The sequence below is a fragment of the Urocampus carinirostris genome, chromosome 9 (assembly GCF_059441175.1).
Source record: "Urocampus carinirostris isolate Australia breed hairy pipefish chromosome 9, RoL_Ucar_1.0, whole genome shotgun sequence".
NCBI lineage: Eukaryota > Metazoa > Chordata > Actinopteri > Syngnathiformes > Syngnathidae > Urocampus > Urocampus carinirostris.
Genome location: NC_142357.1, coordinates 27,087,905 through 27,111,813, shown reverse-complemented (window position 1 = coordinate 27,111,813; position 23,909 = coordinate 27,087,905). Strand labels below are relative to the sequence as shown.

At 41.1% G+C, this 23,909-nt stretch overlaps 1 protein-coding gene across 13 annotated transcripts in view; it reads right to left on the bottom strand.

Annotated features, from left to right (window-relative positions):
• znf185 (zinc finger protein 185 with LIM domain) overlaps positions 1-22,905 on the bottom strand; it is a 47,803-nt gene extending 24,898 nt beyond the window's left edge. For 3 of the 13 annotated variants that reach the window (XM_088343396.1, XM_088343397.1, XM_088343398.1), the window contains exons 1-20: positions 22,665-22,905; positions 20,733-20,787; positions 18,604-18,721; positions 17,392-17,490; positions 17,286-17,312; positions 17,178-17,222; positions 14,580-14,627; positions 14,436-14,507; positions 9,692-9,772; positions 9,551-9,601; positions 8,452-8,556; positions 8,077-8,370; positions 7,648-7,713; positions 5,429-5,497; positions 5,153-5,227; positions 4,742-4,816; positions 4,079-4,153; positions 2,097-2,171; positions 1,278-1,352; positions 603-677 (exon numbers count right to left, since the gene is read on the bottom strand). In XM_088343396.1, the coding sequence (XP_088199522.1) occupies positions 603-677; positions 1,278-1,352; positions 2,097-2,171; positions 4,079-4,153; positions 4,742-4,816; positions 5,153-5,227; positions 5,429-5,497; positions 7,648-7,713; positions 8,077-8,370; positions 8,452-8,556; positions 9,551-9,601; positions 9,692-9,772; positions 14,436-14,507; positions 14,580-14,627; positions 17,178-17,222; positions 17,286-17,312; positions 17,392-17,490; positions 18,604-18,721; positions 20,733-20,742 (1,535 nt within the window). In that variant the 5' untranslated portion in view covers positions 20,743-20,787; positions 22,665-22,905. The remainder of the gene's footprint in view (positions 1-602; positions 678-1,277; positions 1,353-2,096; positions 2,172-4,078; positions 4,154-4,741; positions 4,817-5,152; positions 5,228-5,428; positions 5,498-7,647; positions 7,714-8,076; positions 8,371-8,451; positions 8,557-9,550; positions 9,602-9,691; positions 9,773-14,435; positions 14,508-14,579; positions 14,628-17,177; positions 17,223-17,285; positions 17,313-17,391; positions 17,491-18,603; positions 18,722-20,732; positions 20,788-22,664) is intronic. The other 10 variants (XM_088343400.1, XM_088343406.1, XM_088343394.1 and 7 more) reach the window with 9 other exon arrangements.
• Positions 22,906-23,909: the final 1,004 nt, after the last annotated feature.

Below are 23,909 nucleotides of genomic sequence, written 5' to 3'. Positions count from 1 at the left end.
TAGGTAGGTAAGTCAGTAGATTGGTCATTAAGCAGGTATGTAGGTAGGTCAGTCAGTTAGTAGGTCGGTCAGTAGGTAGGCAACTAGGTGGACAGGTAGGTAGGTAGGTAAGTAAGCATTTGGGTAGGTTGGTAGATTGGTCAATAGACAGGTAGGTAGTTCAGTGGAGCGGTAGGTCGGTAGAAAAGTAGGTGGGTAGGTTGATCGCTGTTTGGTAGGTAAGTCGGTAGGTAGGTAGGTAGTTAGGGTAGGTCAATCACTAGTAGGTAGGTCGGTAGGTCAGTCAATTGGTCGATAGATTGTTAGATCAGGTAGGCAGGTAGGTAGATAATGATGTAGGTAGGCAGGTAAGTTTATAGGCTGGTCAATCAGTAGGTAGGTAGGTGGATAGGAAGGTAGGTAGTTAGGAAGGTAGGTGGGCAGTTAGGTAGGTAGATAGGTACATAAGGTAGGTCGATAGGTTGGTTGATCGTCAGTAGTTTTAAAGGTTGGTCAATCAGTAGGTAGGTTGGAAGGTTGGTCAAATGGTAGGTATGTCCATAGGTTAGTCAATCGGTAGGTAGGTCAGTTTGTCGTAGGTAGGTAAATTCTTTCTTTCATACCTTTTAAATTCTCGGTGCAGTTCCTGACTGAGACGCACGGGGCTTGGGGGAACAAGCTCTTCAGGTTCTTCGTGACTGCAAGGGAGAAATATAAATATTGAGAAAAACTGCAATAAATTTGAGCAGAGAGGGCAGGATCGTTAGGTAGGCAGATAGACAAGTAGGCAGGCAGGTAGGTAGGTAGGTGGGTATGTACGGAAAATGGTGGTAGGTAGGTAAGTAGGTCGGTAGGTTGGTCAATCAAAGTTAGTTCAAAAGGTTGGTCAATCGGCAGGTAGATAAGTAGATTGCTAGTAGGTAGGTAGGTAGGTAGGTAGGTAGGTTAGTTCATTAGCCAATCGTAGGTAGGTCAAAAGGTTGGTCAATCGGTAGGTAGTTTGGAAGGTTGATCAATCGGTAGGTAGTTCAGTAGGCCAGTCAATCGTTAGGTAGGTTGGTAAGTTAGTCAATCGGTAGGTAGGTTAGTAGGTAAGTGGTCGGTAGGTAGGTAGGTAGGTAGGTAGGTAGGTAGGTAGGTTGGTTAATGGTCGGGAAAGGTTGGTAGGTAGGTTATAAGGTTGGTCAAATGGTAGCTGTGTGCGTGGGTTAGTCAATTGGTAGGTAGGTCGGTTTGTCGTAGGTAAATAAATTCTCTCATCTTACACAAATAAAAATGATTCGACTTGACTCTTATACCTTTCAAATTCTCTGCGCAGTTCCTGACTCAGACGCACGGGGCTTGGGGGAACAAGCTCTTCAGGTTCTTCCTGACTGCAAAGGGAGAAATATAAATATTGAGAAAAATTGCAATTAATTTGAGCAGAGAGGACAGGATCGTTAGGTAGGCAGATAGACAAGTAGGCAGGCAGGTAGGTAGGTAAGTAGGTAGGTAGGTAGGTAGGTAGGTAGGTAGGTAGGTAGGTATGTACGGCAAATGCTGGTAGGTAGGTAAGTAGGTCGGTAGGTTGGTCAATCAAAGTTAGTTAAGTTACCTATTAACCTACCCTATATATATATATATATATATATATATATATATATATATATATATATAGGGTAGGTTAATAGGTAGCTAGGTAGATAGTTAAGCAGTTAGGTAGGCAGATAGACAAGTAGGTAGGTAGGTAGGTAGGTAGGTAGGTAGGTAGGTAGGTAGGTACGGCAAACGGTGGTAGGTAGGTAAGTAGGTCGGTAGGTTGGTCAATTAAAGTTAGTTCAAAAGGTCGGTCAATCGGCAGGTAGATAGGTAGATTGCTGGTAGGTAGGTAGGTAGGTTGGTAGGCAGGTTGGTCGGTACATTGCCCAAACGTAGGTAGGTCAAAAGGTTGGTCAATCGGTAGGTAGTTAAGACCGTTGGTCAATCGGTAGGTAGGTCAGTAGGCCTGTCAATCGGTAGGTAGGTCGGTAAGTTTGACAAGCGGTAGGTAGGTTGGTAGGTAGGTAGGTCAGTAGGTTGGTTGTTCGTTGGTAGTTAGTTCTCTCATCTTATACAAATAAAAATGACTTGACTTTGACCTTTCAAATTCTCTGCGCAGTTCCTCACTCAGACGCACGGGGCTTGGGGGAACAAGCTCTTCGAGTTCTTCCTGACTGCAGAGGCAGAAATATGAATATTGAGAAAAACTGCAGTAAATTTGAGCAGAGAGGGCAGGATACAAAAATCTAATACGATGGACCCGGGAAAGGAGATTGGGTAATACACTAGTATTTATATATATGTATATATATATATACAGGGAGTGCAGAATTATTAGGCAAGTTGTATTTTTGAGGATTAATTTTATTATTGAACAACAACCATGTTCTTAATGAACCCAAAAGTCTCATTAATATCAAAGCTGAATATTTTGGAAGTTGGAGTGGGGCTTTTTTAGTTTTAGCTATTTTAGGAGGATATCTGTGTGTGCAGGTGACTATTACTGTGCATAATTATTAGGCAACTTAACAAAAAACAAATGTATACCCATTTCAATTATTTATTTTCATCAGGGAAACCAATATAACAGCTCAACATTCACAAATATACATTTCTGACATTCAAAAACAAAACAAAAACAAATCAGTGACCAATATAGCCACCTTTCTTTGCAAGGACACTCAAAAGCCTGCCATCCATGGATTCTGTCAGTGCTTTGATCTGTTCACGATCAACATTGCGTGCAGCAGCAACCACAGCCTCCCAGACACTGTTCAGAGAGGTGTACTGTTTTCCCTCCTTGTAAATCTCACATTTGATGAGGGACCACAGGTTCTCTATGGGGTTCAGATCAGGTGAACAAGGAGGCCATGTCATTAGTTTTTCTTCTTTTAGACCCTTTCTTGCCAGCCACGCTGTGGAGTACTTGGATGCGTGTGATGGAGCGTTGTCCTGCATGAAAATCATGTTTTTCTTGAAGGATGCGGACTTCTTCCTGTACCACTGCTTGAAGAAGGTGTCTTCCAGAAACTGGCAGTAGGACTGGGAGTTGAGCTTGAGTCCATCCTCAACCCGAAAAGGCCCCACAAGCTCATCTTTGATGATACCAGCCCATACCAGTACCCCACCTCCACCTTGCTGGCGTCTGAGGCGGACTGGAGCTCTCTGCCCTTTACCGATCCAGCCACGGGCCCATCCATCTGGCCCATCAAGACTCACTCTCATTTCATAAGTCCATAAAACCTTAGAAAAATCCGTCTAGAGATTTTTCTTGGCCCAGTCTTGACGTTTCAGCTTGTGTGTCTTGTTCAGTGGTGGTCGTTTTTCAGCCTTTCTTACCTTGGCCATGTCTCTGAGTATTGCACACCTTGTGCTTTTGGGCACTCCAGTGATGTTGCAGCTCTGAAATATGGCAAAACTGGTGGCAAGTGGCATCTTGGCAGCTGTACGCTTGACTTTTCTCAGTTCACAGGCAGTTATTTTGCGCCTTGGTTTTTCTACACGCTTCTTGCGACCCTGTTGACTATTTTGAATGTAACGCTTGATTGTTCGATGATCACGCTTCAGAAGCTTGGCAATTTTAAGAGTGCTGCATCCCTCTGCAAGATATCTCACTATTTTTGACTTTTCAGAGCCTGTCAAGTCCCTCTTCTGACCCATTTTGCCAAAGGAAAGGAAGTTGCCTAATAATTATGCACACCTGATATAGGGTGTTGATGTCATTAGACCACACCCCTTCTCATTACAGAGATGCACATCACCTGATATGCTTAATTGGTAGTAGGCTTTCGAGCATATACAGCTTGGAGTAAGACAACATGCATAAAGAGGATGATGTGGTCAAAATACTCATTTGCCTAATAATTCTGCACTCCCTGTATATATATATATATATATATATACAGGTATATATAGACAAGTAGGCAGGTAGGTCGGTAGGAAGGTAGGTCGGTACGGCAAACGGTGGTAGGTAGGTAGGTAGGTCGGCAGATTGGTCAATCAAAGTTCCTTCAAAAGGTTGGTCAATCGGCAGGTAGATAGGTAGATTGCTGGTAGGTATGTAAATTCTCTCGTTCTATACCTTTCAAATTTTCTGCGCAGTTCCCCACTCAGACGCACGGGGCTTGGGGGAACAAGCTCTTCGAGTTCTTCCTGACTGCAGAGGCAGAAATATGAATATTGAGAAAAACTGCAATAAATATGAGCAGAGAGGGCAGGATACAAAAATCTAATACGATGGACCCAGGAAAGGAGATTGGGTAATACACAAATACACTAATATATAGATAGATAGATAGATAGATAGATAGATAGATAGATAGATAGATAGATAGATAGATAGATAGATAGATAGATAGATAGATAGATAGATAGATAGATAGATAGATAGATAGATAGATAGATAGATAGATAGATAGATAGATAGATAGATAGATAGATAGATAGATAGATAGATAGATAGATAGAGAGAGAGAGAGAGAGAGAGAGAGAGAGAGAGAGAGAGAGAGAGAGAGAGAGAGAGAGAGAGAGAGAGAGAGAGAGAGAGAGAGAGAGAGAGAGAGAGAAGTAGGTAGGTAGGTAGGTAGGTAGGTAGGTAGGTAGGTAGGCAGGTCGGTATGGCAAACGGTAGTAGGTAGGTAAGTAGGTCGGCAGGTTGGTCAATCAAAGTTCCTTCAAAAGGTTGGTCAATCGGCAGGTAGATAGGTAGATTGCTGGCAGGTATGTAAATTCTCTCATTCTATACCTTTCAAATTTTCTGCGCAGTTCCTCACTCAGACGCACGGGGCTTGGGGGAACAAGCTCTTCAGGTTCTTCCTGACTGCACGGGCAGAAAGATTAATATTCAGAATAACTGCAAAAAAAATAAATAAGCATAAATCTGAGCACAGAGGGCAGGTTTGAGGCTCAAATTAGGTCGACCCAGGAAAGGAGATTGAGTAATAAAGGTTACGCATACCAGAAGGTGCAGGAGAATGTTGTTTTATGTGGGTGTGTTGTGTCAGGTAAGTTTTTTTGATAGCGTTGATATTGTGTTCTCTATAAAATAGGGCAGTAAAGGCCAAAGACTTCAGATCAGAGAAAGGAAATCCATAATGGATGTAAAGCTCAACAGTGTCCCCTAGCGGTTGATTTCGTTGAGTGTATTTTAACATACCGAGACGTGAGATTCAAGAGCTCCTCCGTTCTCTCATCATGGATGCTGTGTGATGGAGTTGGATCCCATTTCTTTCTATTAACATAAAGGAAACAAAGTGAATATGTTGGCGTGTATTGATATCTCTTTAGCCGTGTCTAATTTAGGAAAGGTATTTTTAGAGAGCTGCAAATTATTTGTGAGTCCTTTGAAGTGAGTGCGGTGGCTAAATGCCATTATGTGTCTTCCTGCCAGTGAAGCTATGAAATGAAGGAGTGAGTCTTTTTGGTGGCTTACCCTTCCTCTGAACGAATGACCGCTGAGCGAGACTCTTCCTCTGCCAGCTCTGGCTCTTCATCCTTCAAACTGAAGGAGGGGAGAATATCATCATTAGATGGCAAGATAAGTTTTGGGGGACAGTAGACCCCCGGAAAACCGTTCCCCCGCCTCATGATGTTGAATCAAATAAGATGGTTTTTCAACTCCCTCTTTAACTATACAACATTGACATTTTTTTGCATGGTCCCAAATTTAGTAAATTCAAATTTTGCTGTGTTAGTGTATATCTCTAAGATGCCTCTCCGATATTGCCTGAACTACATCCCACGATGCCTCTCTCTTTCTTCATACAGTTCAAAATGTTGTGTGCTACATGTACTTTTCACCTCGGCTAGTTTCCTGAATATTTGAGTCAGCGAGGAGTCAAAAATACAATGGAATGGCTGGAAGATTTTGAATATTTATACTGAGGAGTATGTATAAATGCAAACGCCCGCACACACAAAGAAAAACCCCAAAAGGAGCAATTATTCAATAAATAGTCTCACATCAGATACACTGCGGTCTTTGGGGGGAAATAATATCGTGTGCTTTGTTGAGGCTGTAAGTTGGCCATCCAATACTGTATTTTTGTGTATCGAATATATCTGCCATGGGCCCAAACATTGCAGTGATGCCAAAGGGTTTAGCCAAAACATGATAACCATGGAGGCGAAACTTGCAATTATCAAGTAACATGAAGAAGGCTACCTTCGCTAAATTGCATGATTGGTAAGTTAGTCAATCGGTAGGTAGGTTAGTAGGTAAGTGGTCGGTAGGTAGGTTTAAGAAAATTATTAACAATTAGGAGGCAATTAAAGCAAAATAATCTTCTAATGGCATGAAGATCCTCACGAGTGGAGGGTTTAAAATCATTTTTAATCTGTCCTTTCGTCACCCACCCTGCATCCACCTTGTACTCCACTCAATCAGCTCAAGCCATGTTGCACCAAAAGTAAATCACATTTCATGTTTTCCTTTAGTTATATGTAATAATCGTGTTATTAAATAATATAACAGTAATCCCTTGTTATAATGCGGTTCACTTTTCATGGTTTTGCTACTTCACAGATTTGCATTGTGTTTTTTGTTCTAAATTGGCTAAACACTCCTCACTTATTATTATTTGTTGGTACAGTAGCTATTAGTAAAAAATAAAAAAAAATAAAAAACTGCTTATACAGTACTTTCTTTGTTAAACAAATGCTTGAGCCTATAAAAGTTGTTTGTTCTTAAGTTTCATTGTATAATAGAATATTCAATTTTTTAATATTTGAAAAAAATAAAGGTTTTTACTTTACGGTTTTTACCTATCACGGGTTCTTTTTGAATTGTATACCCTGTGATAAAAGAGTCTTTACTGTACTTGTATATTAAGCATGTACTTATAATAATAAAAAGAGTTATACATTGTATTTCGAAGCGCCTATCAGGACACCCAAGGTCTCTTACAATCTATTTTTTTGTTATTTTATTATATATGAGGTACTGGGATTCCCAAAGTAATTAGCTAATTACCAGAGGTTTCCATCACCCGCTATACGGCAATTTGACCGGACGATTGTCATGATTACCGATGTGAATAGACTCTGCCCGCTCATTTGGCGCCAACCGCTGCAGGCTCTGATTGGCTCCCTGTTCCTAGTTAAACCCAGTCCCCTGTTGTCAGTCCGTCTGCGAACCCCTGTTTATATAAGGCAAGCCTTTTTCGGCCCTGACTGCCACTTGCCCCGTTTTTGCTCCCGCTTGTCTCCGGCTACGACCTGTTTTGATCCCGACCACGTCTGCTCTCCCGTCCTGGCTTACGACTTGTTTCCGACCTCGACCACGCTTTGCTCTCCCAGTCCCGGCTACCGACCAGTTTTTCCGTCCCTGACACCACCATCGCTCGCTACGGAAGATCGACTTCCGTGTTCAGATCCCAATCCGAGTGCGAGAGCGTCCAGCGGACACCGGATCGTGGGCGCAGCCCTTCCTCTTTCTTTCAAATAAACTTGTGGTAAACGTTACATAATTGGGTCCTTATTCCCTTCTGGTCCTGACAACGATCCCACCATAGAACGGATCAAGGCTGTATCCCGGGGGATTTACTGTAATATCCTCGGTTTTCCGCGCACAAACAGTTGCAAGCCAACTTAAAATATTGGACGTGTACAGCCGTCATTGGGATGGAATGTCTGGGCGTTTTCCGTCACTACCTGGCTGAGTCAGAGTCTTCTGGAATGAGGTTTTCATACATGGCGGTAAGCGTTTCAACTCTGGAGCTGTGGAGATAAAGCAAAGGAACGGAATTCCAGGTCAAGGTACTGTGTGCACTTTGGCGAAACGGAATTTTGGCGGAATATGTCTCGTAACACTATTATGTTTATGGAAGTTGCATTTCTGACGGACATAACTATATTTTACTTTTGATTCAATACCACATACTTATTTCATCAATCAAGAATGGGGGACGAAAAAATTAAGCCATTGTGCAAGACCAAAAATTGTAATTAAATAAATATGTAAAAGTATCAAAAAGAAAGAGGTTTTTACATTTTCACTTATAAAAAATGTTCAGCTCAGTACTCGAAACACTTTCTATGTTAGTCCTGGCCCAAAAGGTTTAATGAATTTGTAATACCAACCTTGAGCTCTCCAAAAGTTCTGGCTCTTCGTTGATGGTGACAAGATGATTGTCGGCAGTCCCCAGGCTGTCTTCGAGTTCCGAGTGTGCCGAAACCACGTGGAGATAATCGGCGATGAGTTCAGGGAGAGGCTCAGCCACCTTGGTGTGGTCTGGTTTGGTGTCCTTCACCAAGGGCTCCTTTTTCAAAGGTGACACCAGAGGGAGGTCTTCCTCCACCAATGTAGGGGTCACCATCTCCACCTTCGGGTACTTATCAACAGTCACCACGGTCGTTTTGACGCTGGACGAGATTCTGTGAATAAAACATTCAGTCAGGCTGACAATAAGGAAAAAAGGAACATCAATTCAGAAAAATATTTTGTGGAGGGTCTACATGTTATGTGTCTCGGTGTATTCGGGCAGAGATTTGACAGAGGCAGTCGGGGTGACAGGTGAGGGCGGAGCAGCACGTGGAGGGGTATCTTCTGCAATATCCACCCTGCACATTTGGGGAGTACACACATAAAAACACAGTTAATCACTTGTGGTCCTTGGGTTTAGGGTGACAGGGCAATGAGTGGTTAGAAGGTCCGCGGTACATAGGACATGGGTTCAAATCCAGCTATGAGGCTCCTGTGCAGAGTTTGCATGTTCTCCCCTAATTGAGTGGGTTTCCTCTGGGCACGCCGGTTTCCTCCCACATTCCAAAAACATGCATGTCAGGTTAATTGGCCGGTCTAAATTCTCCCAAGGTGTGAATGAGCGAGTGAGTTGTTTAGCCGAACTAAGTACATGTACTCAGTTTGATGCAGTAGAAAGATTCACTGACTGTTTTTCTTCAAGATACATTTGAAGGTTAGGCTGTCTGGAATGCATCAGACATATTTTGATAACAGAAGGCCAGACGCACAAGGACAAACATCGCGACGCCCTTCGGCGAGGAGGTGGTGAAGCTGGCACCTGGCCCGCCCATGGGAGGAGTCGGCACGCCCATGGGAGGAGTCAGCCTGCCCATGGGAGGAGCGGTACGCCAGCTTGTGAAAAGACGTGGGAAGATCGGAGAAGATAGGAAAACGAGAGGGACAAACGAGAGAGAAATTTGGCTAATTCGGCTAATTCCATGGAGTTCACTTAGTTAAATACTTTAAGAAATTAAATCTGCCCCCGTGTAAAAATGTCGGCTATTCTTGTCCATCTTTTCCCAAAAAGAAATGAGCATGCATTGTTAGGAGGTGTTTGGTTAATGGAGTCAGATAACTAGTTCGAGCAATTTGATAAACGGTACATTTTCAATATATTTATTTCCTAAAAAGAGTATCCTCTGCCTACTGCCTGAAGATAGCTGGGATGTGCTCCAGCACCCCTGTGACCCTACTGAGGATAAGCGGTGCAGATGATAGATGGATGTCCTCCGGTCAAAAAGACCTGCCACTGTGTTGTTAAAAACCTAGAAAAAAATCCCCCAAATCAGTAGCACTCATATCATGGATTACCTTTTAGCTACAAATGGTGGTGAATCCACTGGATTTTCAGCTGCTTGAGACCTGTGTCATTTAAAAAACATAATTTAACATAATTTACTACATGCAAATACAATTTTTCGCAAACTCTACAATTTTTCTTAAGCTTCATACTCAAACTTTTTGGCGGCAGAGAGCACGTAAGAACGTTCTCTGGCAGCAGACTTGTGAAGGACTTTGCTGGCAAACGTCGTGCTGGAAAAGAAGAAGACGTGGCGTTGAGGAAATCCCGCAGCAGGTAAAAATTAAATTAAATTAAATTAAAATTATACTCTGCGTGTGTAAATGAGTGTGTGAAGGACCCATCTGAACAATTTAGAAAATAAATAGTAAATAGGTAAATGGAAAGCCACAAAATATCCCATTTTAATAAATGAACACGACTGTCACGGTCGCCATGACGACCAGTATGCCACGCCCCAAACTCAAGCTGAAGCAGATCAGCTGATTGCTGTTCTGCTTTTTAAGGCTGGATTTTGGGTTTGGCGGGTGCTGGTTCATTACTCTTATACACAATCCCGGTCTGTTATGCTTGTCCTGTTTTAGTCTGTTATGCCTTGTCATGTTTTAGTCTGTTATGCCTTGTCCTGTTGAGTTCGTGCCGGAGGAACTCTGTATTGTTCTGTTTTGCCTCGGAGTATTGGGCGACTTTTATTTTATTAAATAAAACCTATGGATCGTCAACGCATTTGAGTTCTCCCTTCATGCCTCCTGCCTCCGTTCTGGTCCGGTCACCCACCACGCCACGTTTCGTGACAGAATGAACCAGCCAACAAATAGAACTCAGCGAACGATCCCAGCGCGACTTGGGGAGAGCTGGAGAGCGCAGTTCGGCAGGCGCCTACTGAGTTGGCCTTCCCTGCCCGTTCGAACCACGGCCCCGCCCGTCGTGGCCCTTGCTGTGCCTCGAATGGGGTCCCACGAAGAATTGACGCCTGCCTGCCCGACTCCCGTGCCGATTGCCTGCTATTCCCTCTCCCCTGCGTGCATGTCCGAATCCGACTCCGCTGCCCGTCGGGCCGACTCCGACTCCCAAGCCTGCCTGTTCGACTCCCAAGCCTGCCTGTTCGACTCCCAAGCCTGCCTGTTCGACTCCCAAGCCTGCCTGTTCGACTCCCAAGCCTCCCTGTTCGACTCCCATGCCTGCCTGTTCGACTCCCATGCCTGCCTGTTCGACTCCCATGCCTGCCTTGACTCTCCCTGTACTGATTTTGTTCAGTCTTTCCTGTCCTGTCTTGTCTGTTCTGAATCTGTTCCCCCCTGAGTCTGACTCTTCTGAATCTGTTCCCCCCTGAGTCTGACTCTTCTGAATCTGTTCCCCCCTGAGTCTGACTCTTCTGAATCTGATCCCCCCTGAGTCTGACTCTTCTGAATCTGATCCCCCCTGAGTCTGACTCTTCTGAATCTGATCCCCCCTGAGTCTGACTCTTCTGAATCTGATTCCCCCTGAGTCTGACTCTTCTGAATCTGATCCCCCCCTTAGTCGACTCTTCTGAATCTGACCCCCCTGAGTGCGACTCTTCTGCATTGGCCTGACCTGAGTGCGACTCTTCTGCATCGGCCTGTCCTGAGTGCGACTCTTCTGCATCGGCCTGTCCTGAGTGCGACTCTTCTGCATCGGCCTGACCTGAGTGCGACTCTTCTGCATCGGCCTGACCTGAGTGCGACTCTTCTGCATCGGCCTGACCTGAGTGCGACTCTTCTGCATCGGCCTGACCTGAGTGCGACTCTTCTGCATCGGCCTGACCTGAGTGCGACTCTTCTGCATCGGCCTGACCTGAGTGCGACTCTTCTGCATCGGCCTGACCTGAGTGCGACTCTTCTGCATCGGCCTGACCTGAGTGCGACTCTTCTGTAGAGGCCTGTCCTGAGTGCGACTCTTCTGTAGAGGCCTGTCCTGTTTATCTGTCCTGATTTTGCCTGTCCTGTTTATCTGTCCTGTTCTCGTCGGTTCTGCCTGTCTGTCATCCCCTGTCCAGTTGGCCACCAGACCCCCCCTGCCGAGCGCCGATTCCGATCCGCCCGACGCAGATGGCGCCTGCCTCTCCCCGTTCCTGCGTGTTCGGAGGAGGGAGCAGGGTTGCCCCAATCGCGATCGTCAACATTCCGGGGCGCGAGGTAGTAATTTTTTCTTTTTTGGGACCTCGGGAGCTGTCCCTTAAGAGGGGGGCTCTGTCACGGTCGCCATGACGACCAGTATGCCACGCCCCAAACTCAAGCTGAAGCAGATCAGCTGATTGCTGTTCTGCTTTTTAAGGCTGGATTTTGGGTTTGGCGGGTGCTGGTTCATTACTCTTATACACAATCCCGGTCTGTTATGCTTGTCCTGTTTTAGTCTGTTATGCCTTGTCATGTTTTAGTCTGTTATGCCTTGTCCTGTTGAGTTCGTGCCGGAGGAACTCTGTATTGTTCTGTTTTGCCTCGGAGTATTGGGCGACTTTTATTTTATTAAATAAAACCTATGGATCGTCAACGCATTTGAGTTCTCCCTTCATGCCTCCTGCCTCCGTTCTGGTCCGGTCACCCACCACGCCACGTTTCGTGACACACGACATTAATGATGTTATACCTGAATATATGACATAAATGCAATGTTTTCATTTATTAAGAGATTTTGTCATTTATTTAATCATGTATTTTTTCATGTGTTTTGTATTGTATTCTATTGTGAATTTTGTTGTGTATTTTGTCGTGTTTGTCATGCACTTTGTCATGTAGTTTTTCATGTATTTTGTCGTGTATTTTGTTGTGCACTTTGTAATACATTTATTTTGTCATGCATTTGTTTGCGTATTATGTCGTGCATTTTGTAATTGAAATATTTTGTTGTGGATTTTTTCGTATTGTTGTGTATTTTGTTATTTAGTTCCATGTTTATTTTGCCATTTATTATGTTGTGTCTTTTGTCATTTATCTATTTGTCAGGAACCGGAACAGGATCAGGACCCAACTGCGTGACATTTCTCACAAAAGCCTTTTATTTTACGGGAAATGGGGAGTCATGCGCGTTAAGCATCGGTCTGGCGTGGGAAGCCAGAGACCGACGACATCGATACCAATTGCCTTAGTTGATATCGGACAGATGGGGTCGATACCGGACAGGACGGGACTCACAGGATTTATATTGAAACAGGATATCGAAATTAAACAGGACAAACTAGACTGGAACGAAAACTGGCGAGAATAATAAACAGGACAAAAATAACTGGGAACAAAACTAAAAACCGATATAAACAAGACAAAATAAACGGGAACAATACCGGACAGGAAATATCAACAGGAAACAGGACAGAGTCAGAACCCGAGTCATGTATTTTCTCGGGTGTTTTCTCATGTAGTTATTCTTGTATTTTGACACGTATTTCGTTTTTGATTTCGGTGTGTATTTTGTCCTTCATTTTGTCCTGTATCCATTTCAGAATGTATTTTGTCCTGTATTTCGTCATTCATTTATTTTGTTGTGTATTTTGTCGCGTATCTTTTTGTGTATAGCATTTAATTCAAATGTGGAGGTGGCGGCGGCACGGCAGCTGGGTGGTTAGCGTGCAGCCCTATGGTGCGGAGGTTCAGTATTCAAGTCCAGCTACCGCAGCCTCCCCGGGTGGAGTTTGCATGTTCTCCCCGTGCTTGTGTGGGTTTCCTCCGGTTTCCTCCCACATTCCAAAAAACATACATGTCAGGTTAATTGGCCGGTCCAAATTGTCCCTAGGAATAAATGAGCGAGTGAGTTGTCTGTCCCTGTGTGCAATCCGACTGGCTGGAAACTCCCGTGACCCTACTGAGGATAAGTGGTGCTGATAATCAATAGATGGATGGATGGGTGTGAAGGTGGCCCAATTGCCTGAGCTTTTCACCAATTAGTCGATTAATGAATAAAAGCATTGCAGTTGATTAGTGCACTCGTTGATTAACCAATAGGGGAAAAATCAGCCTGATTGACCCCCTCCCCCCATTCAAATAACTATTTGTTGTGACAAAATATATGACAAATACATCACAAAATGATTGACTAAATACACTAAAGAATACATGACAAAATTTATGACAAAAACATGACAAACTACGCACAAAAAATATGTGACAAACTACATGAGGTCGTCGGGCACCATTCCCTATGGTCTTTCTTGGGCAAGTACAGCCTGGTGGCGCCCATCCCTCTACAGGCCATCATCTCCAAACAGAAGAGCAGCTTCAGCGACAGACTGCTGTCACAGTATTGTTCCACGGACAGACTGAGGAGATCATTTCTTCCTCATGCCATGAGGCTCTTTAACTCCACCCGGGGGAGTAAAAGCCCACATTAAACCCCACCCCCACATTTGGATATTACCCTATTTTTATCACAGTGTCTATTTTCCGTAGCACAATTGAAATACTCTATATCAACACGTTATATTGGGTATTTTTGTATTCTATTTTATTTTATTGTTTTGTTTCTCAACACAAGGATACTGCTGGAGGAGTGATTTTCGCTACGGGGATGAATAGATAGATAGATAGATCAATAATTTATCTATCTATCTATCTATCTATCTATCTATCTATCTATCTATCTATCTATCTATCTATCTATCTATCTATCTATCTATCTATCTATCTATCTATGTTTCCACCCATTCAAATACACGACAAATTAAATGATAAAATACACTACAAAGTACACAAGAAAATACAAGACAAAATAAATACTAGATTAAATGACATAATGAATGACAAAATGTATAATTATATGAATACATTTAATCCATGTCATATCTTTAGGTATTACCTTATTAATTTATGTGTTTATTTATCTGTATGACATACCAGTATATTTGTAAGGATTGGTTTTCCATATGTGTGTGTATGTGTGTCCTACCGTTTCAACTGCTCCTCGCTGCCAATCTTTGTTTCCACATTTTCAGTCGATGACTTAACTGTGTGAGGAGCGCTGCAGACCACACAATGTTTCACGTTAGCATTTTTTTCCAAGTCAATTACGAGTGCTAGGTTAGCGGCTTACATTTTCTTGTAGCTCTCCGAATGTTTTTTGGTGATTTGGGTTGTCTCGCTGCCAAAACACAAAACGCAGTCACATAAAGCTTGCATTACAACAGGAATACACAAGGCGATCTAGCGGGCGAGCTGTAAAAGCTTTCACTGGTGGAAAAACTCGGTATCTGTTTTCTCACTGGCTTTGGATTTAAAATTGTGCATTTGGAAATGATTTGGGTCCAAAACAGCCCCAAAAAGGACTGACTCTGTTCTTTTTTGTTGTTGTTTTTAAATCAAATATGAATGGAAAATGTGATTGTTTTGTTGGGTTATTAGGTTGACCAAACGTTTTGGGTGATTAATTTAACCGTCGTCAGGTTCTTTATGTCAATTCAATACGATGACCCTAAATAGGTTCTTATTGAGCTCAACCAATGATTGGGGATGTTAAATTGGGTACTTCTTTCAGATTACTTAATTGATCAAACTTTTGGGGGTATGAATTTACCTATCGTTGGGTTAGTTATGTAATTCAAAGAGCTGAGTTAATTGAATGCAATAACACAAAGTGCAACCCACTTAGTGGCTAACACTGGAGTTATTAAATTGGGTCAAAAATTCAAATTACTTAAATCACTGAGCTTTCTGGGTATTATTTTCCCATCATTGGGTTATTTACATAACCCAAAGATCTATTTCATTTGAATGTGATAACTCTATTAGGGTTTTTAACTATCTAAACCAACATTTGGGGTTTTAAGTTTGTTTTTTTCCTGTCGTAATACTCAGTTGACAAACCTTTTTAGGTTATCTACTTATCCATTTTTGAATTATGAAAACCAAAAATATTTATCAAATGCACTGTCAAATGCAATTTTGTACTTAATCATCCATTTACTACAAATATGCATTTTTACTACCATGTGTTATTATAAAGGTCTGAAAAATACGCTTTTGCGTGTTAATGGAGGGTGGGGTTTTAGTCAAAAACTCAAAGTGGGCGGGGCAATAGAGGTGAGATACACTATAATCTTGCCATCATAACAAGAATTTCTTCAGAAACAAAAACAAATAAAAGGGTTTTGTTGCAAGTGACTTTTGTCTTTTTGACAAACTACTCTTGGATGCTACAGTACCTTGCAAAAGCACTGACCTTTTAAGACTTTTCAACATATCCTTTTGCTGCGATTACAGAAACAGGTATTTTTGGGTATGTCACTAAAAGCTTTGCACATTTTGAAACAAAAATATTTGCACATTATTCCCAACGAACCAGCTTAAGTTCCTCAAGGTTTGATGGGGATTGTTTGTGCACTGCTTTTTCAAATCTTTCCACAAATGCTCTATAACAGGGGTGGCGAACAAGTTTGACACAAAGAGCAGAAACTTTTAACTGTGAGAGTCAAAGAGCCACACCACGCACTGACCTGCCATGACAGACAGGCACACACAAAAACACACAATCAAAAACATATTATTTCCCATAACACACTCCTCTCCTTACAATGCAGTATTGTTCTTGTGTTAATTTCAAGGAAAGTGTCCACTCTAAATACACACAAAAAAATAAACATGAAACAAGGCAAAGAGCCACAGTATATAGGAAATATGATGAGGCAAAGAGCCGCATTCTTATTGGCCAAGAGCCGCGTGTTCGCCACCCCTGCTCTATAAGATTGAGGTCTAGACTTTGGCTTGGCCATTCCAACACTTTTATTTGGTTAGTTTTAAACCATGTCGATTTTGCTTTATGTTTAGGGTTGTTGTCCTGTCAGAAGGTGAACCTGCGCCCCATTCTCAGGTCTCTTTCAGACTGCAACAGATTTTCAGCTGGAATCGCCCTGTTTTTGGCTCCATCCATCTTCCCATCAACTTTAATGATCTTCCCAGTCCCTGCTTAGGAAAAGCAACACCAGAGCATGATGCTGCCTCCACCATGTTTGACAGTGGGGGTGGTGTTTTTAGGTAGCTTGGTTGTTTCCCTGATTATTTTTCTCCCTTAAAGTTTAGAGGGACGTCAAAGTTCTGGTAGGTTTGCAGTTCTATGCTATCTCTATTTTGATATTATTTCTCGCACAGTGAACTAGGAGATGTGTATTTTGTCGCGTGTTTTGTTTTAGCTTGTTTGAGTATTTTTTTGTGTATTTTGTCATTTATTTATTTATTTCTAAATGAATTTTGTCCTGTATGTTGTCATTCATTTGTATTTTGTTGTTTCTTTAGTCACAAAAAACAGGCTGCAAACTTATAGATAAAAAAAAGTTGCCAAATATTATCCCATTCCTGCTTTGAAATTTTCCATAACTTTTTCCCGGATCTGCCTGCTGTGTTTTTTTGGTCTTCATAATGCTGTCCGTTCTCTACTGTCTCCTCTCACAGACCTCTGAGACCATTGCAGAGCTCTGAGACTTAATACACTCTGTAATTGTTTGTTGTTTAGATCGAGATTGGATAATTAAAAATACATCAGGGAACTTCTGGAGTCTCTTGGCTAAGCTGAGAGAACATGGGGCCAATATTGTTGCAACACTAACTTTTCAGTTTTTTTCGATGTGCTGTAAATATAATACATTGACATAATTTTGATCCACATAGGTTTGTCCAGCAGATGTGTTGCAACACTCACCTGACACCATTGCTTTTAGACGACGCAGGCTTGTCGAAAACGCCCCTAGTTTTGTCAAAATTTGAATGAGTGAAAACAGAAATTGCAATTGGGATCTACTCTACTTACTTGATCGTGAATCCAGACGATGGCGATCTAAGAGCCAAAGACCAGGTGTTAGCACAAACCATTTGGTTTTTTTTATTCCCGACTGAAATTTTCGATCGTGATTTACTTTAGGCTTTCAGACTTGCGTGGTGCAGGTGCAGATGTGGGGGAGGTTACAGGACTGCTTCCTTCTTGGTTCTCACGCCGGGCCCTTATTTCTGCTAGCCTGCAAGAATATATAGTGAATTGTATCAATTGAGTTTTTTTCACACCATGCATATAAACTTGGTAAATAAGTCGCAATCAAATTTTGTATTCTGAAATGTTGGGGGGATTTTTTTGTACTGATTCCAGGTGTGCCCTTGTTCCTTCCGTAGCAAATCAGGTTGCGAAAAGAAAAATTGCATCAGGTTCTAAAAAAAATTAAATATACTTCTTTCAAACTAGCACAAGTACTTAAATTCTAAGTGTTTAGTCACTGATACTGATACTAAGAAGCGGTAGTACTAGAAAACTTGACTCAATACAGACCCAAGCACTGTATTTTCCCTAAATACGAAGGAAGTTGATTGGGATTTTCAGTTTTTCCTCATGTATATAGCCATTCTTGTTTAATAACCACATGTTTTCCAATTTAAAATAAATATGTGAAAATAAGAGTATATAAAAAATACAAACAAGATTGAAAATGAAAAATATAAATATAAAATCAAATTGAAAATGAAAAGGAGAATATCAAAATCGAATTGAAAAATAAATACAAATAAAAACAACTATTAGAATACATATACAAAATAAATTGAAATATAAAATGTAAAACAAATCAAAATTTAAATGAAATTCCAATACAGATCTGAAAATGAAAATTAAGATAAATACATAAAAATAAAAATACAAGGAAAATAATGAATACACAAAAAAAGTTTAAAAAAAAACAAACAAATATAAACATAAAATTAGGAATAAAACATGGAATTAAAAGAAATTAAGATGAACGTTTTTAAAAACAATTTAAAATAAGAAATACAGAAAATAAAATATGAAAATGAAAATAAAATTTTAAATAAAAATGAAAACAACAATGAAATAATAAACTAATAATAACATTGTTATTACTTTTATATTATTTTTATTGTTATTATACCTTCTAGCAGCAGTCATGCCTATAAATCAAGGATTAGTATTTTTTCTGCTATTCCATAACTATAAACAATGCATCGTACAATTCTTATTTCAAAACATATTATGGATTAAATTTAAAAATCAGATTCAACTCAACAGCAAAAATAAAGCCAACACTGTTTTAAATACTACTAATATTAGGAGCGCGGAATCTTACCAGGGCTTTTCTTCTCCAGATTCAACCTCAGAGTCGTTGTTGCGGTTCATCCAGCTCAAGTCGCCCTTCAGCTTGGTCCTGACTTTGGTGGTGCGAAACACACTTGCTTTTTCCCCTTCTAAGTGAATAACAAAGGATTTCATGTTCTTAAAGAGCAGTTGTGAGATTATTTTGTATGAATTCAAGAAGCTTGGGGACATCTTGGTTGCAGCAGAAAAATACAGGGAGCAGTTTCACAAGGATTTTAGTCGATTTTATAGTTTTCTCACTGAAAATCAACACGTGTCAATATAATGTAGACCTATCCAATGTTTCATTTTGTATTTCTTTATAATAGATTTACTCTATCGAATTGGTTTTGAAATTATACGATATAAATAATAATAAAATAATATGTTAGGGCCTAATTTTAAGCAGAAAATGTTGTGATATGCTTCTACAAAAGTCAAAAAACCATAGGGTTAGCTCGGAACGTTTTTCTTTCTCGTATGAATTTTATAAATATCTTGATAAATAAAACAAAATCATGATGAAAAATTGTACAGAAAGATGTGGCTAACTTATTTAATGTTGGCCTTGAGTAAAATACACATAAATATGTCATGAAAAATGTATTTTTCTTTGGGACAAAGAGACAATAGGGACAAGAGTGGCACCAAAACAACATTTGTCATGATGACTGATTAATATCACCTGTGCCCGCTCGTTTGGCGCCAGCCGCTGCTGGCTTCCTGATTGGTTCCTCGTCCTACCTAAGATCCGTCCTTTCACTCACCTGTTGTCAGTCCATCAGCGAACCTCTGTTTCTACAAGGCCAGCACTTTGACTCTGACTACCGTCGGTCCCGCTTTTTGCACCCGTTTTCCACCCGTCCGTTCCTGATTTCCCCGTTTGTCTCCGGCTACGACCTGTTTTTTGACCCCGACCAAATTTTGCTCTCCTGTCCCAGCTTACGACTCGTTTTTGATCCCGACCACGTTTTGCTCTCTTGTCCCGACTATCGACCTGTTTTTTCTGTCTTCGACACCACTATCTCCAGCTCCAGAAGATCCACTTCTGCATTCGGAACATGCTTCGATCCTGTGAGCGGCTTGCTACCCGCGTCCAGCGAGCACCGGATTGCTGGCGCTGCCTTTCCTCTATATCTCAATAAATTTGTGAGAAACGTAACGCGATTTGGTCTACCTTTTGTGCTGGTAGTGACAACATTTTTATATTAGTAGGACATTATTTTATCATTATATATATTATCCTTTTACAAGTTCCATTTGGCATGCCGGATTCAAAATCATGGCAGGTTGTATGTGGCCCAAAGTTCGTAGTTTACCCACCTCTAATGTTATTGGTCCTTCAAGCCAGATTTCCAGGTATTCCACATATACAAGAGACCATTTTGGACTACTTTCAGGGTAAGATCAGGGATTTTTCTGATTATTTTTTACTGCGAACAACATTGATAGTGTCTTATGGTTATGGGTTGTGAAAAAAAAAACTTAATTTGACAATTAGTGGACCTAGTAAGAACCAAATTTGACACTTCGACTTTAAAAAATGTTGTCAGGCCCATTTTGATGGCTCATACAAGCAAGATCCTCAAAACCATAAATTAATTTGTAAAATACAATTCATGTTCCTTTTGCGTACATCAAATAGCAGCAATATTAAAAGTAAAGTAAAGTTTTTGTGAGGATTTTCACCATTTTGTTGTACAAAAAATCCACAAGTGATAATGTAATTGGCCTTTCGAGCCAGATTCTAAAGTATTTTTAGCAAGAAATGAACCGAACAGTATGAAGCATAGCAGAATGGTTCTAGAGATCTTCTATTAAAAGGTTTAAGATTGAACTCAGGAAATTTATTTGTCAATTGTTTACAACGTTGAGACTATTCTGTGTTTTTGGGTTGTAAAAATAAACTTTGTCAATCAATGGACCATCAAAGAAGTTACCAGACCCAATTTTGTTGGTCATAAAAGGAGAATCCTCAAAACCTCACATTCACTTTTGTAAAATGGAATGCGCGTTCCTTTTGCATACAACCGGAACACGAGAACAATAGCATTCTCGAGTGTGAGAGGGCAGACACACCCATCAGTGGCCATTTATTGGGCGAGACACTTTCTTACCCACCCGTAGCCATGATTCCAGTTTTCTTTTGTTTCTTCGCTGATTAGCAACAAGCCACCTAAAGGAAAAAATATGAATGACACATAAGGGAGGACACAAACAACAAATCTTACAGATTAAACCTGCAAGTGGCTGTTTTGATAGCAATCAGCCTTCCCACGCTTTGTTCCCTCCCAAAAAAAGAGAACATATGGGCTGAGAGGAATTTCGCTTTCTCATCCTTCAGACATGTAGTACAGCCTGTCTTTCCACTCCGCAAAAAGAAAAAGAAAACCGCTATTGACTGAATAAAATAAATATCAAAGAGTAAAAAAACAGAATAATCTGTTCCATAAAGAAAACAATTGCTGAAACCTATTTACAGTCAGAATAAAGGATGAAGCTTTTCACAAGAACGATTAAATTTGAATAAACAACGAAAAAGGTGAGCAAACATTTGATGTGAAATTCCTTCTGTAAACATGACCTAAAAAAACTCCCACGGTTAGGAATTCACTCCCTCGTTATCTTATAAGATTATCATTGCCACAATATTTACAGCCAATAAACACACACAGACCTAGAAAACGCATATTTGTCCAAAGTCTAAGGCACATGTGCGTCTTAAATCAGCAGTGATTAATGAAGACGGGCAAGGAACTAGATTGACAACTTCACTGTAAAAAGATGGTAAATGTGTCCCTAACATACCTGTCAAACTCAGCCAATAGCTCCCCTCATTAATGATCGCTATATCACTTATAAAGCGATAATAAACCTTACAAACACAAAGTGGCACCTATTTACTCAAAACAAGACCGACTATTTTGGAACAAAAACATTGTTGCAAACGTTAATGAGGATAACATTTACTATCGTCTTTCTATCTACCCTGGTCATATCCCTCGAACGGGGTGACCGACAGAAAGACAAACTAAATATAATAATAATAAATAAAAAAGGGAAAAAGTAGCAAAAAAAACACACAAAACTATTTGGACCATTGCCAAACCGAATGCCCAAACACCCAAACAATTTAAGCACCTTGGCACCCAAGTTGGTCATGTTTTTGACCCTCCAAATGAAACGGGACACAAGAAAGCAGCCATGTCACTCGGGTCAGGGTGACACAACACATTTTTCTGTTCAACAGCAGGGCCAGACAGCTTTCACTGGTTTACCCCTGCTGCATCATACAGGTGCCCTGCCCATCCCTTAGAATGCATCCAAACACCCCAGTATCTTTTCACAACACCTCTCCACTCATTCCTATCACCAACAAGAGCTCAAGCTTCCACTAGATTTAGACCTATTTCCTTCAGTGCACTTATAACACTACCCATCCACGTCAATCGCGGCCTTCCTCTTGGTCTCCTTCCATTTACAAATATATATATATATCTCATCTCATTAACTGCACCGCTTATCCTCAGTGGGGTCGCGGGGGTGCTGGAGCCCATTCCAGCAATCATCGGGCAGTGGGCAGGGGACACCCTGAACTGGTTGCCAGCCAATCGCAGGGCACACAGGGACAGACAACTCGCTCGCTCATTCACACCTAGGGACAATTTGGACCGGCCAATCCACCTGAAATGCATGTCTTTATATTTGCTATTGTACCGCGACAATATTATCAATCAATTACGCTGTCTTCTGCCACCAGTGATTGAGACGATCCGAACTAGAGCCAAATAGGCAAGACGTGATCAATCCAACAAAAAAAAGGGAGTTTAGAAAAAAATGGCGTTATTGCCACAATAATTACAGCCAGAGGCCGCAGAATGCACATTTGTCCAAAATTTAAGACACACGTGCGTCAGGAAATCAGCAGTGATTAACGAAAAGGTGCAAGGTTTTGAACCGACAACTTCACAGAAAGTCACGGGCACACAAATATAAGACGGCAAACATGTCACTAAAACGATTTACATCAAACGACAGACTTCAATCACTCACCCAAAGCGCCCAGAAAATGACAGTGCACACCCGGTCTAACTTTATTATCCAAACAAACTGCTGGCAGTGCAGTGGCCCACTCAACACACGCTCTTCTTTGTGACTTCTCCAGTCCGACAGGTGTTTTGGGCGTGAGCGCCAACAAGCCGAGCCGGTCCAGGAGGGAGAGACTCTTGGGGAGGAGCACCGAGTTTGCAGCGCGGGCCGTGACGGAATGAATTTCCTTGGTATTCACTTTGTTGTTTGGGAGTGAGCGAAGAAATCTTTGCCCTGCGTGAGTTCGACCGTCTTGAGTGTGTGGGGTGGAGTGACATGACAACGGCGGTAAGGGCGCGTGGCGACCTCTCCACTGGGGAAAAAATAGGCTCTCACGCTCACTTGAGCATGGAACGAGAGTCATAAACCATACTGATTGACTATAGCCAGGAGTTCTTTGTCTAATGCTCAAGTAAGAGAAGTGAGAATTTAATAAAAAAACATACTACATACATTGGTGTATTTCATATTACCAGTTAATCAACCTCAAACGAATCACACTTTTCAAGACCGAAGGTTAGAAAAGTCCAATATGGGGTGCAGAAAGACCATCTTAGGAGAAAAGAGCTAAAATACAAACTGATATGGTGGGGCACAGATGAAAACATTGTGAAGAAAAACGAATGAAAACTGAGAAACATAAGGAAAGAAACTTAAATGAAATGAAAAAGATGCGGACAAGAATTGTAATAAAACAGAAATAGAGGGGCACAAAAAGACCATGTCAGGAGAAAAGAGCTAAAATACTAACTGATATGGTGGGGCACGGATGAAAACATTGTGAAGAAAAACGAATGAAAACTGAGAATCATAAGGAAAGAAACTTGAATGAAGTAAAAAAAGATGTGGACAAGAATTGGAATAAAACAGAAATAGAGGGGCACAGAAATACCATGTCAGGAGAAAAGAGCTAAAGTACAAACTGATACGGTGGGGCACAGATGAAAATATTGTTAAGAAAAACGAATGAAAACTGAGAAACATAAAAAAAGAAACTTAAATGAAATAAAAAGATGCGGACAAGAATTGAAATAACACAGAAATAAAGGGGCACAAAAAGACCACGTTAGGAGACAAGAGCTGAAATGCAAACTGATATGGTAGGGCACGGATGAAAACATTGTGAAGAAAAACGAATGAAAACTGAGAAACATAAGGAGAGAAACTCAAATGAAATAAAAATATGCGGACAAGAATTGAAATAAAACA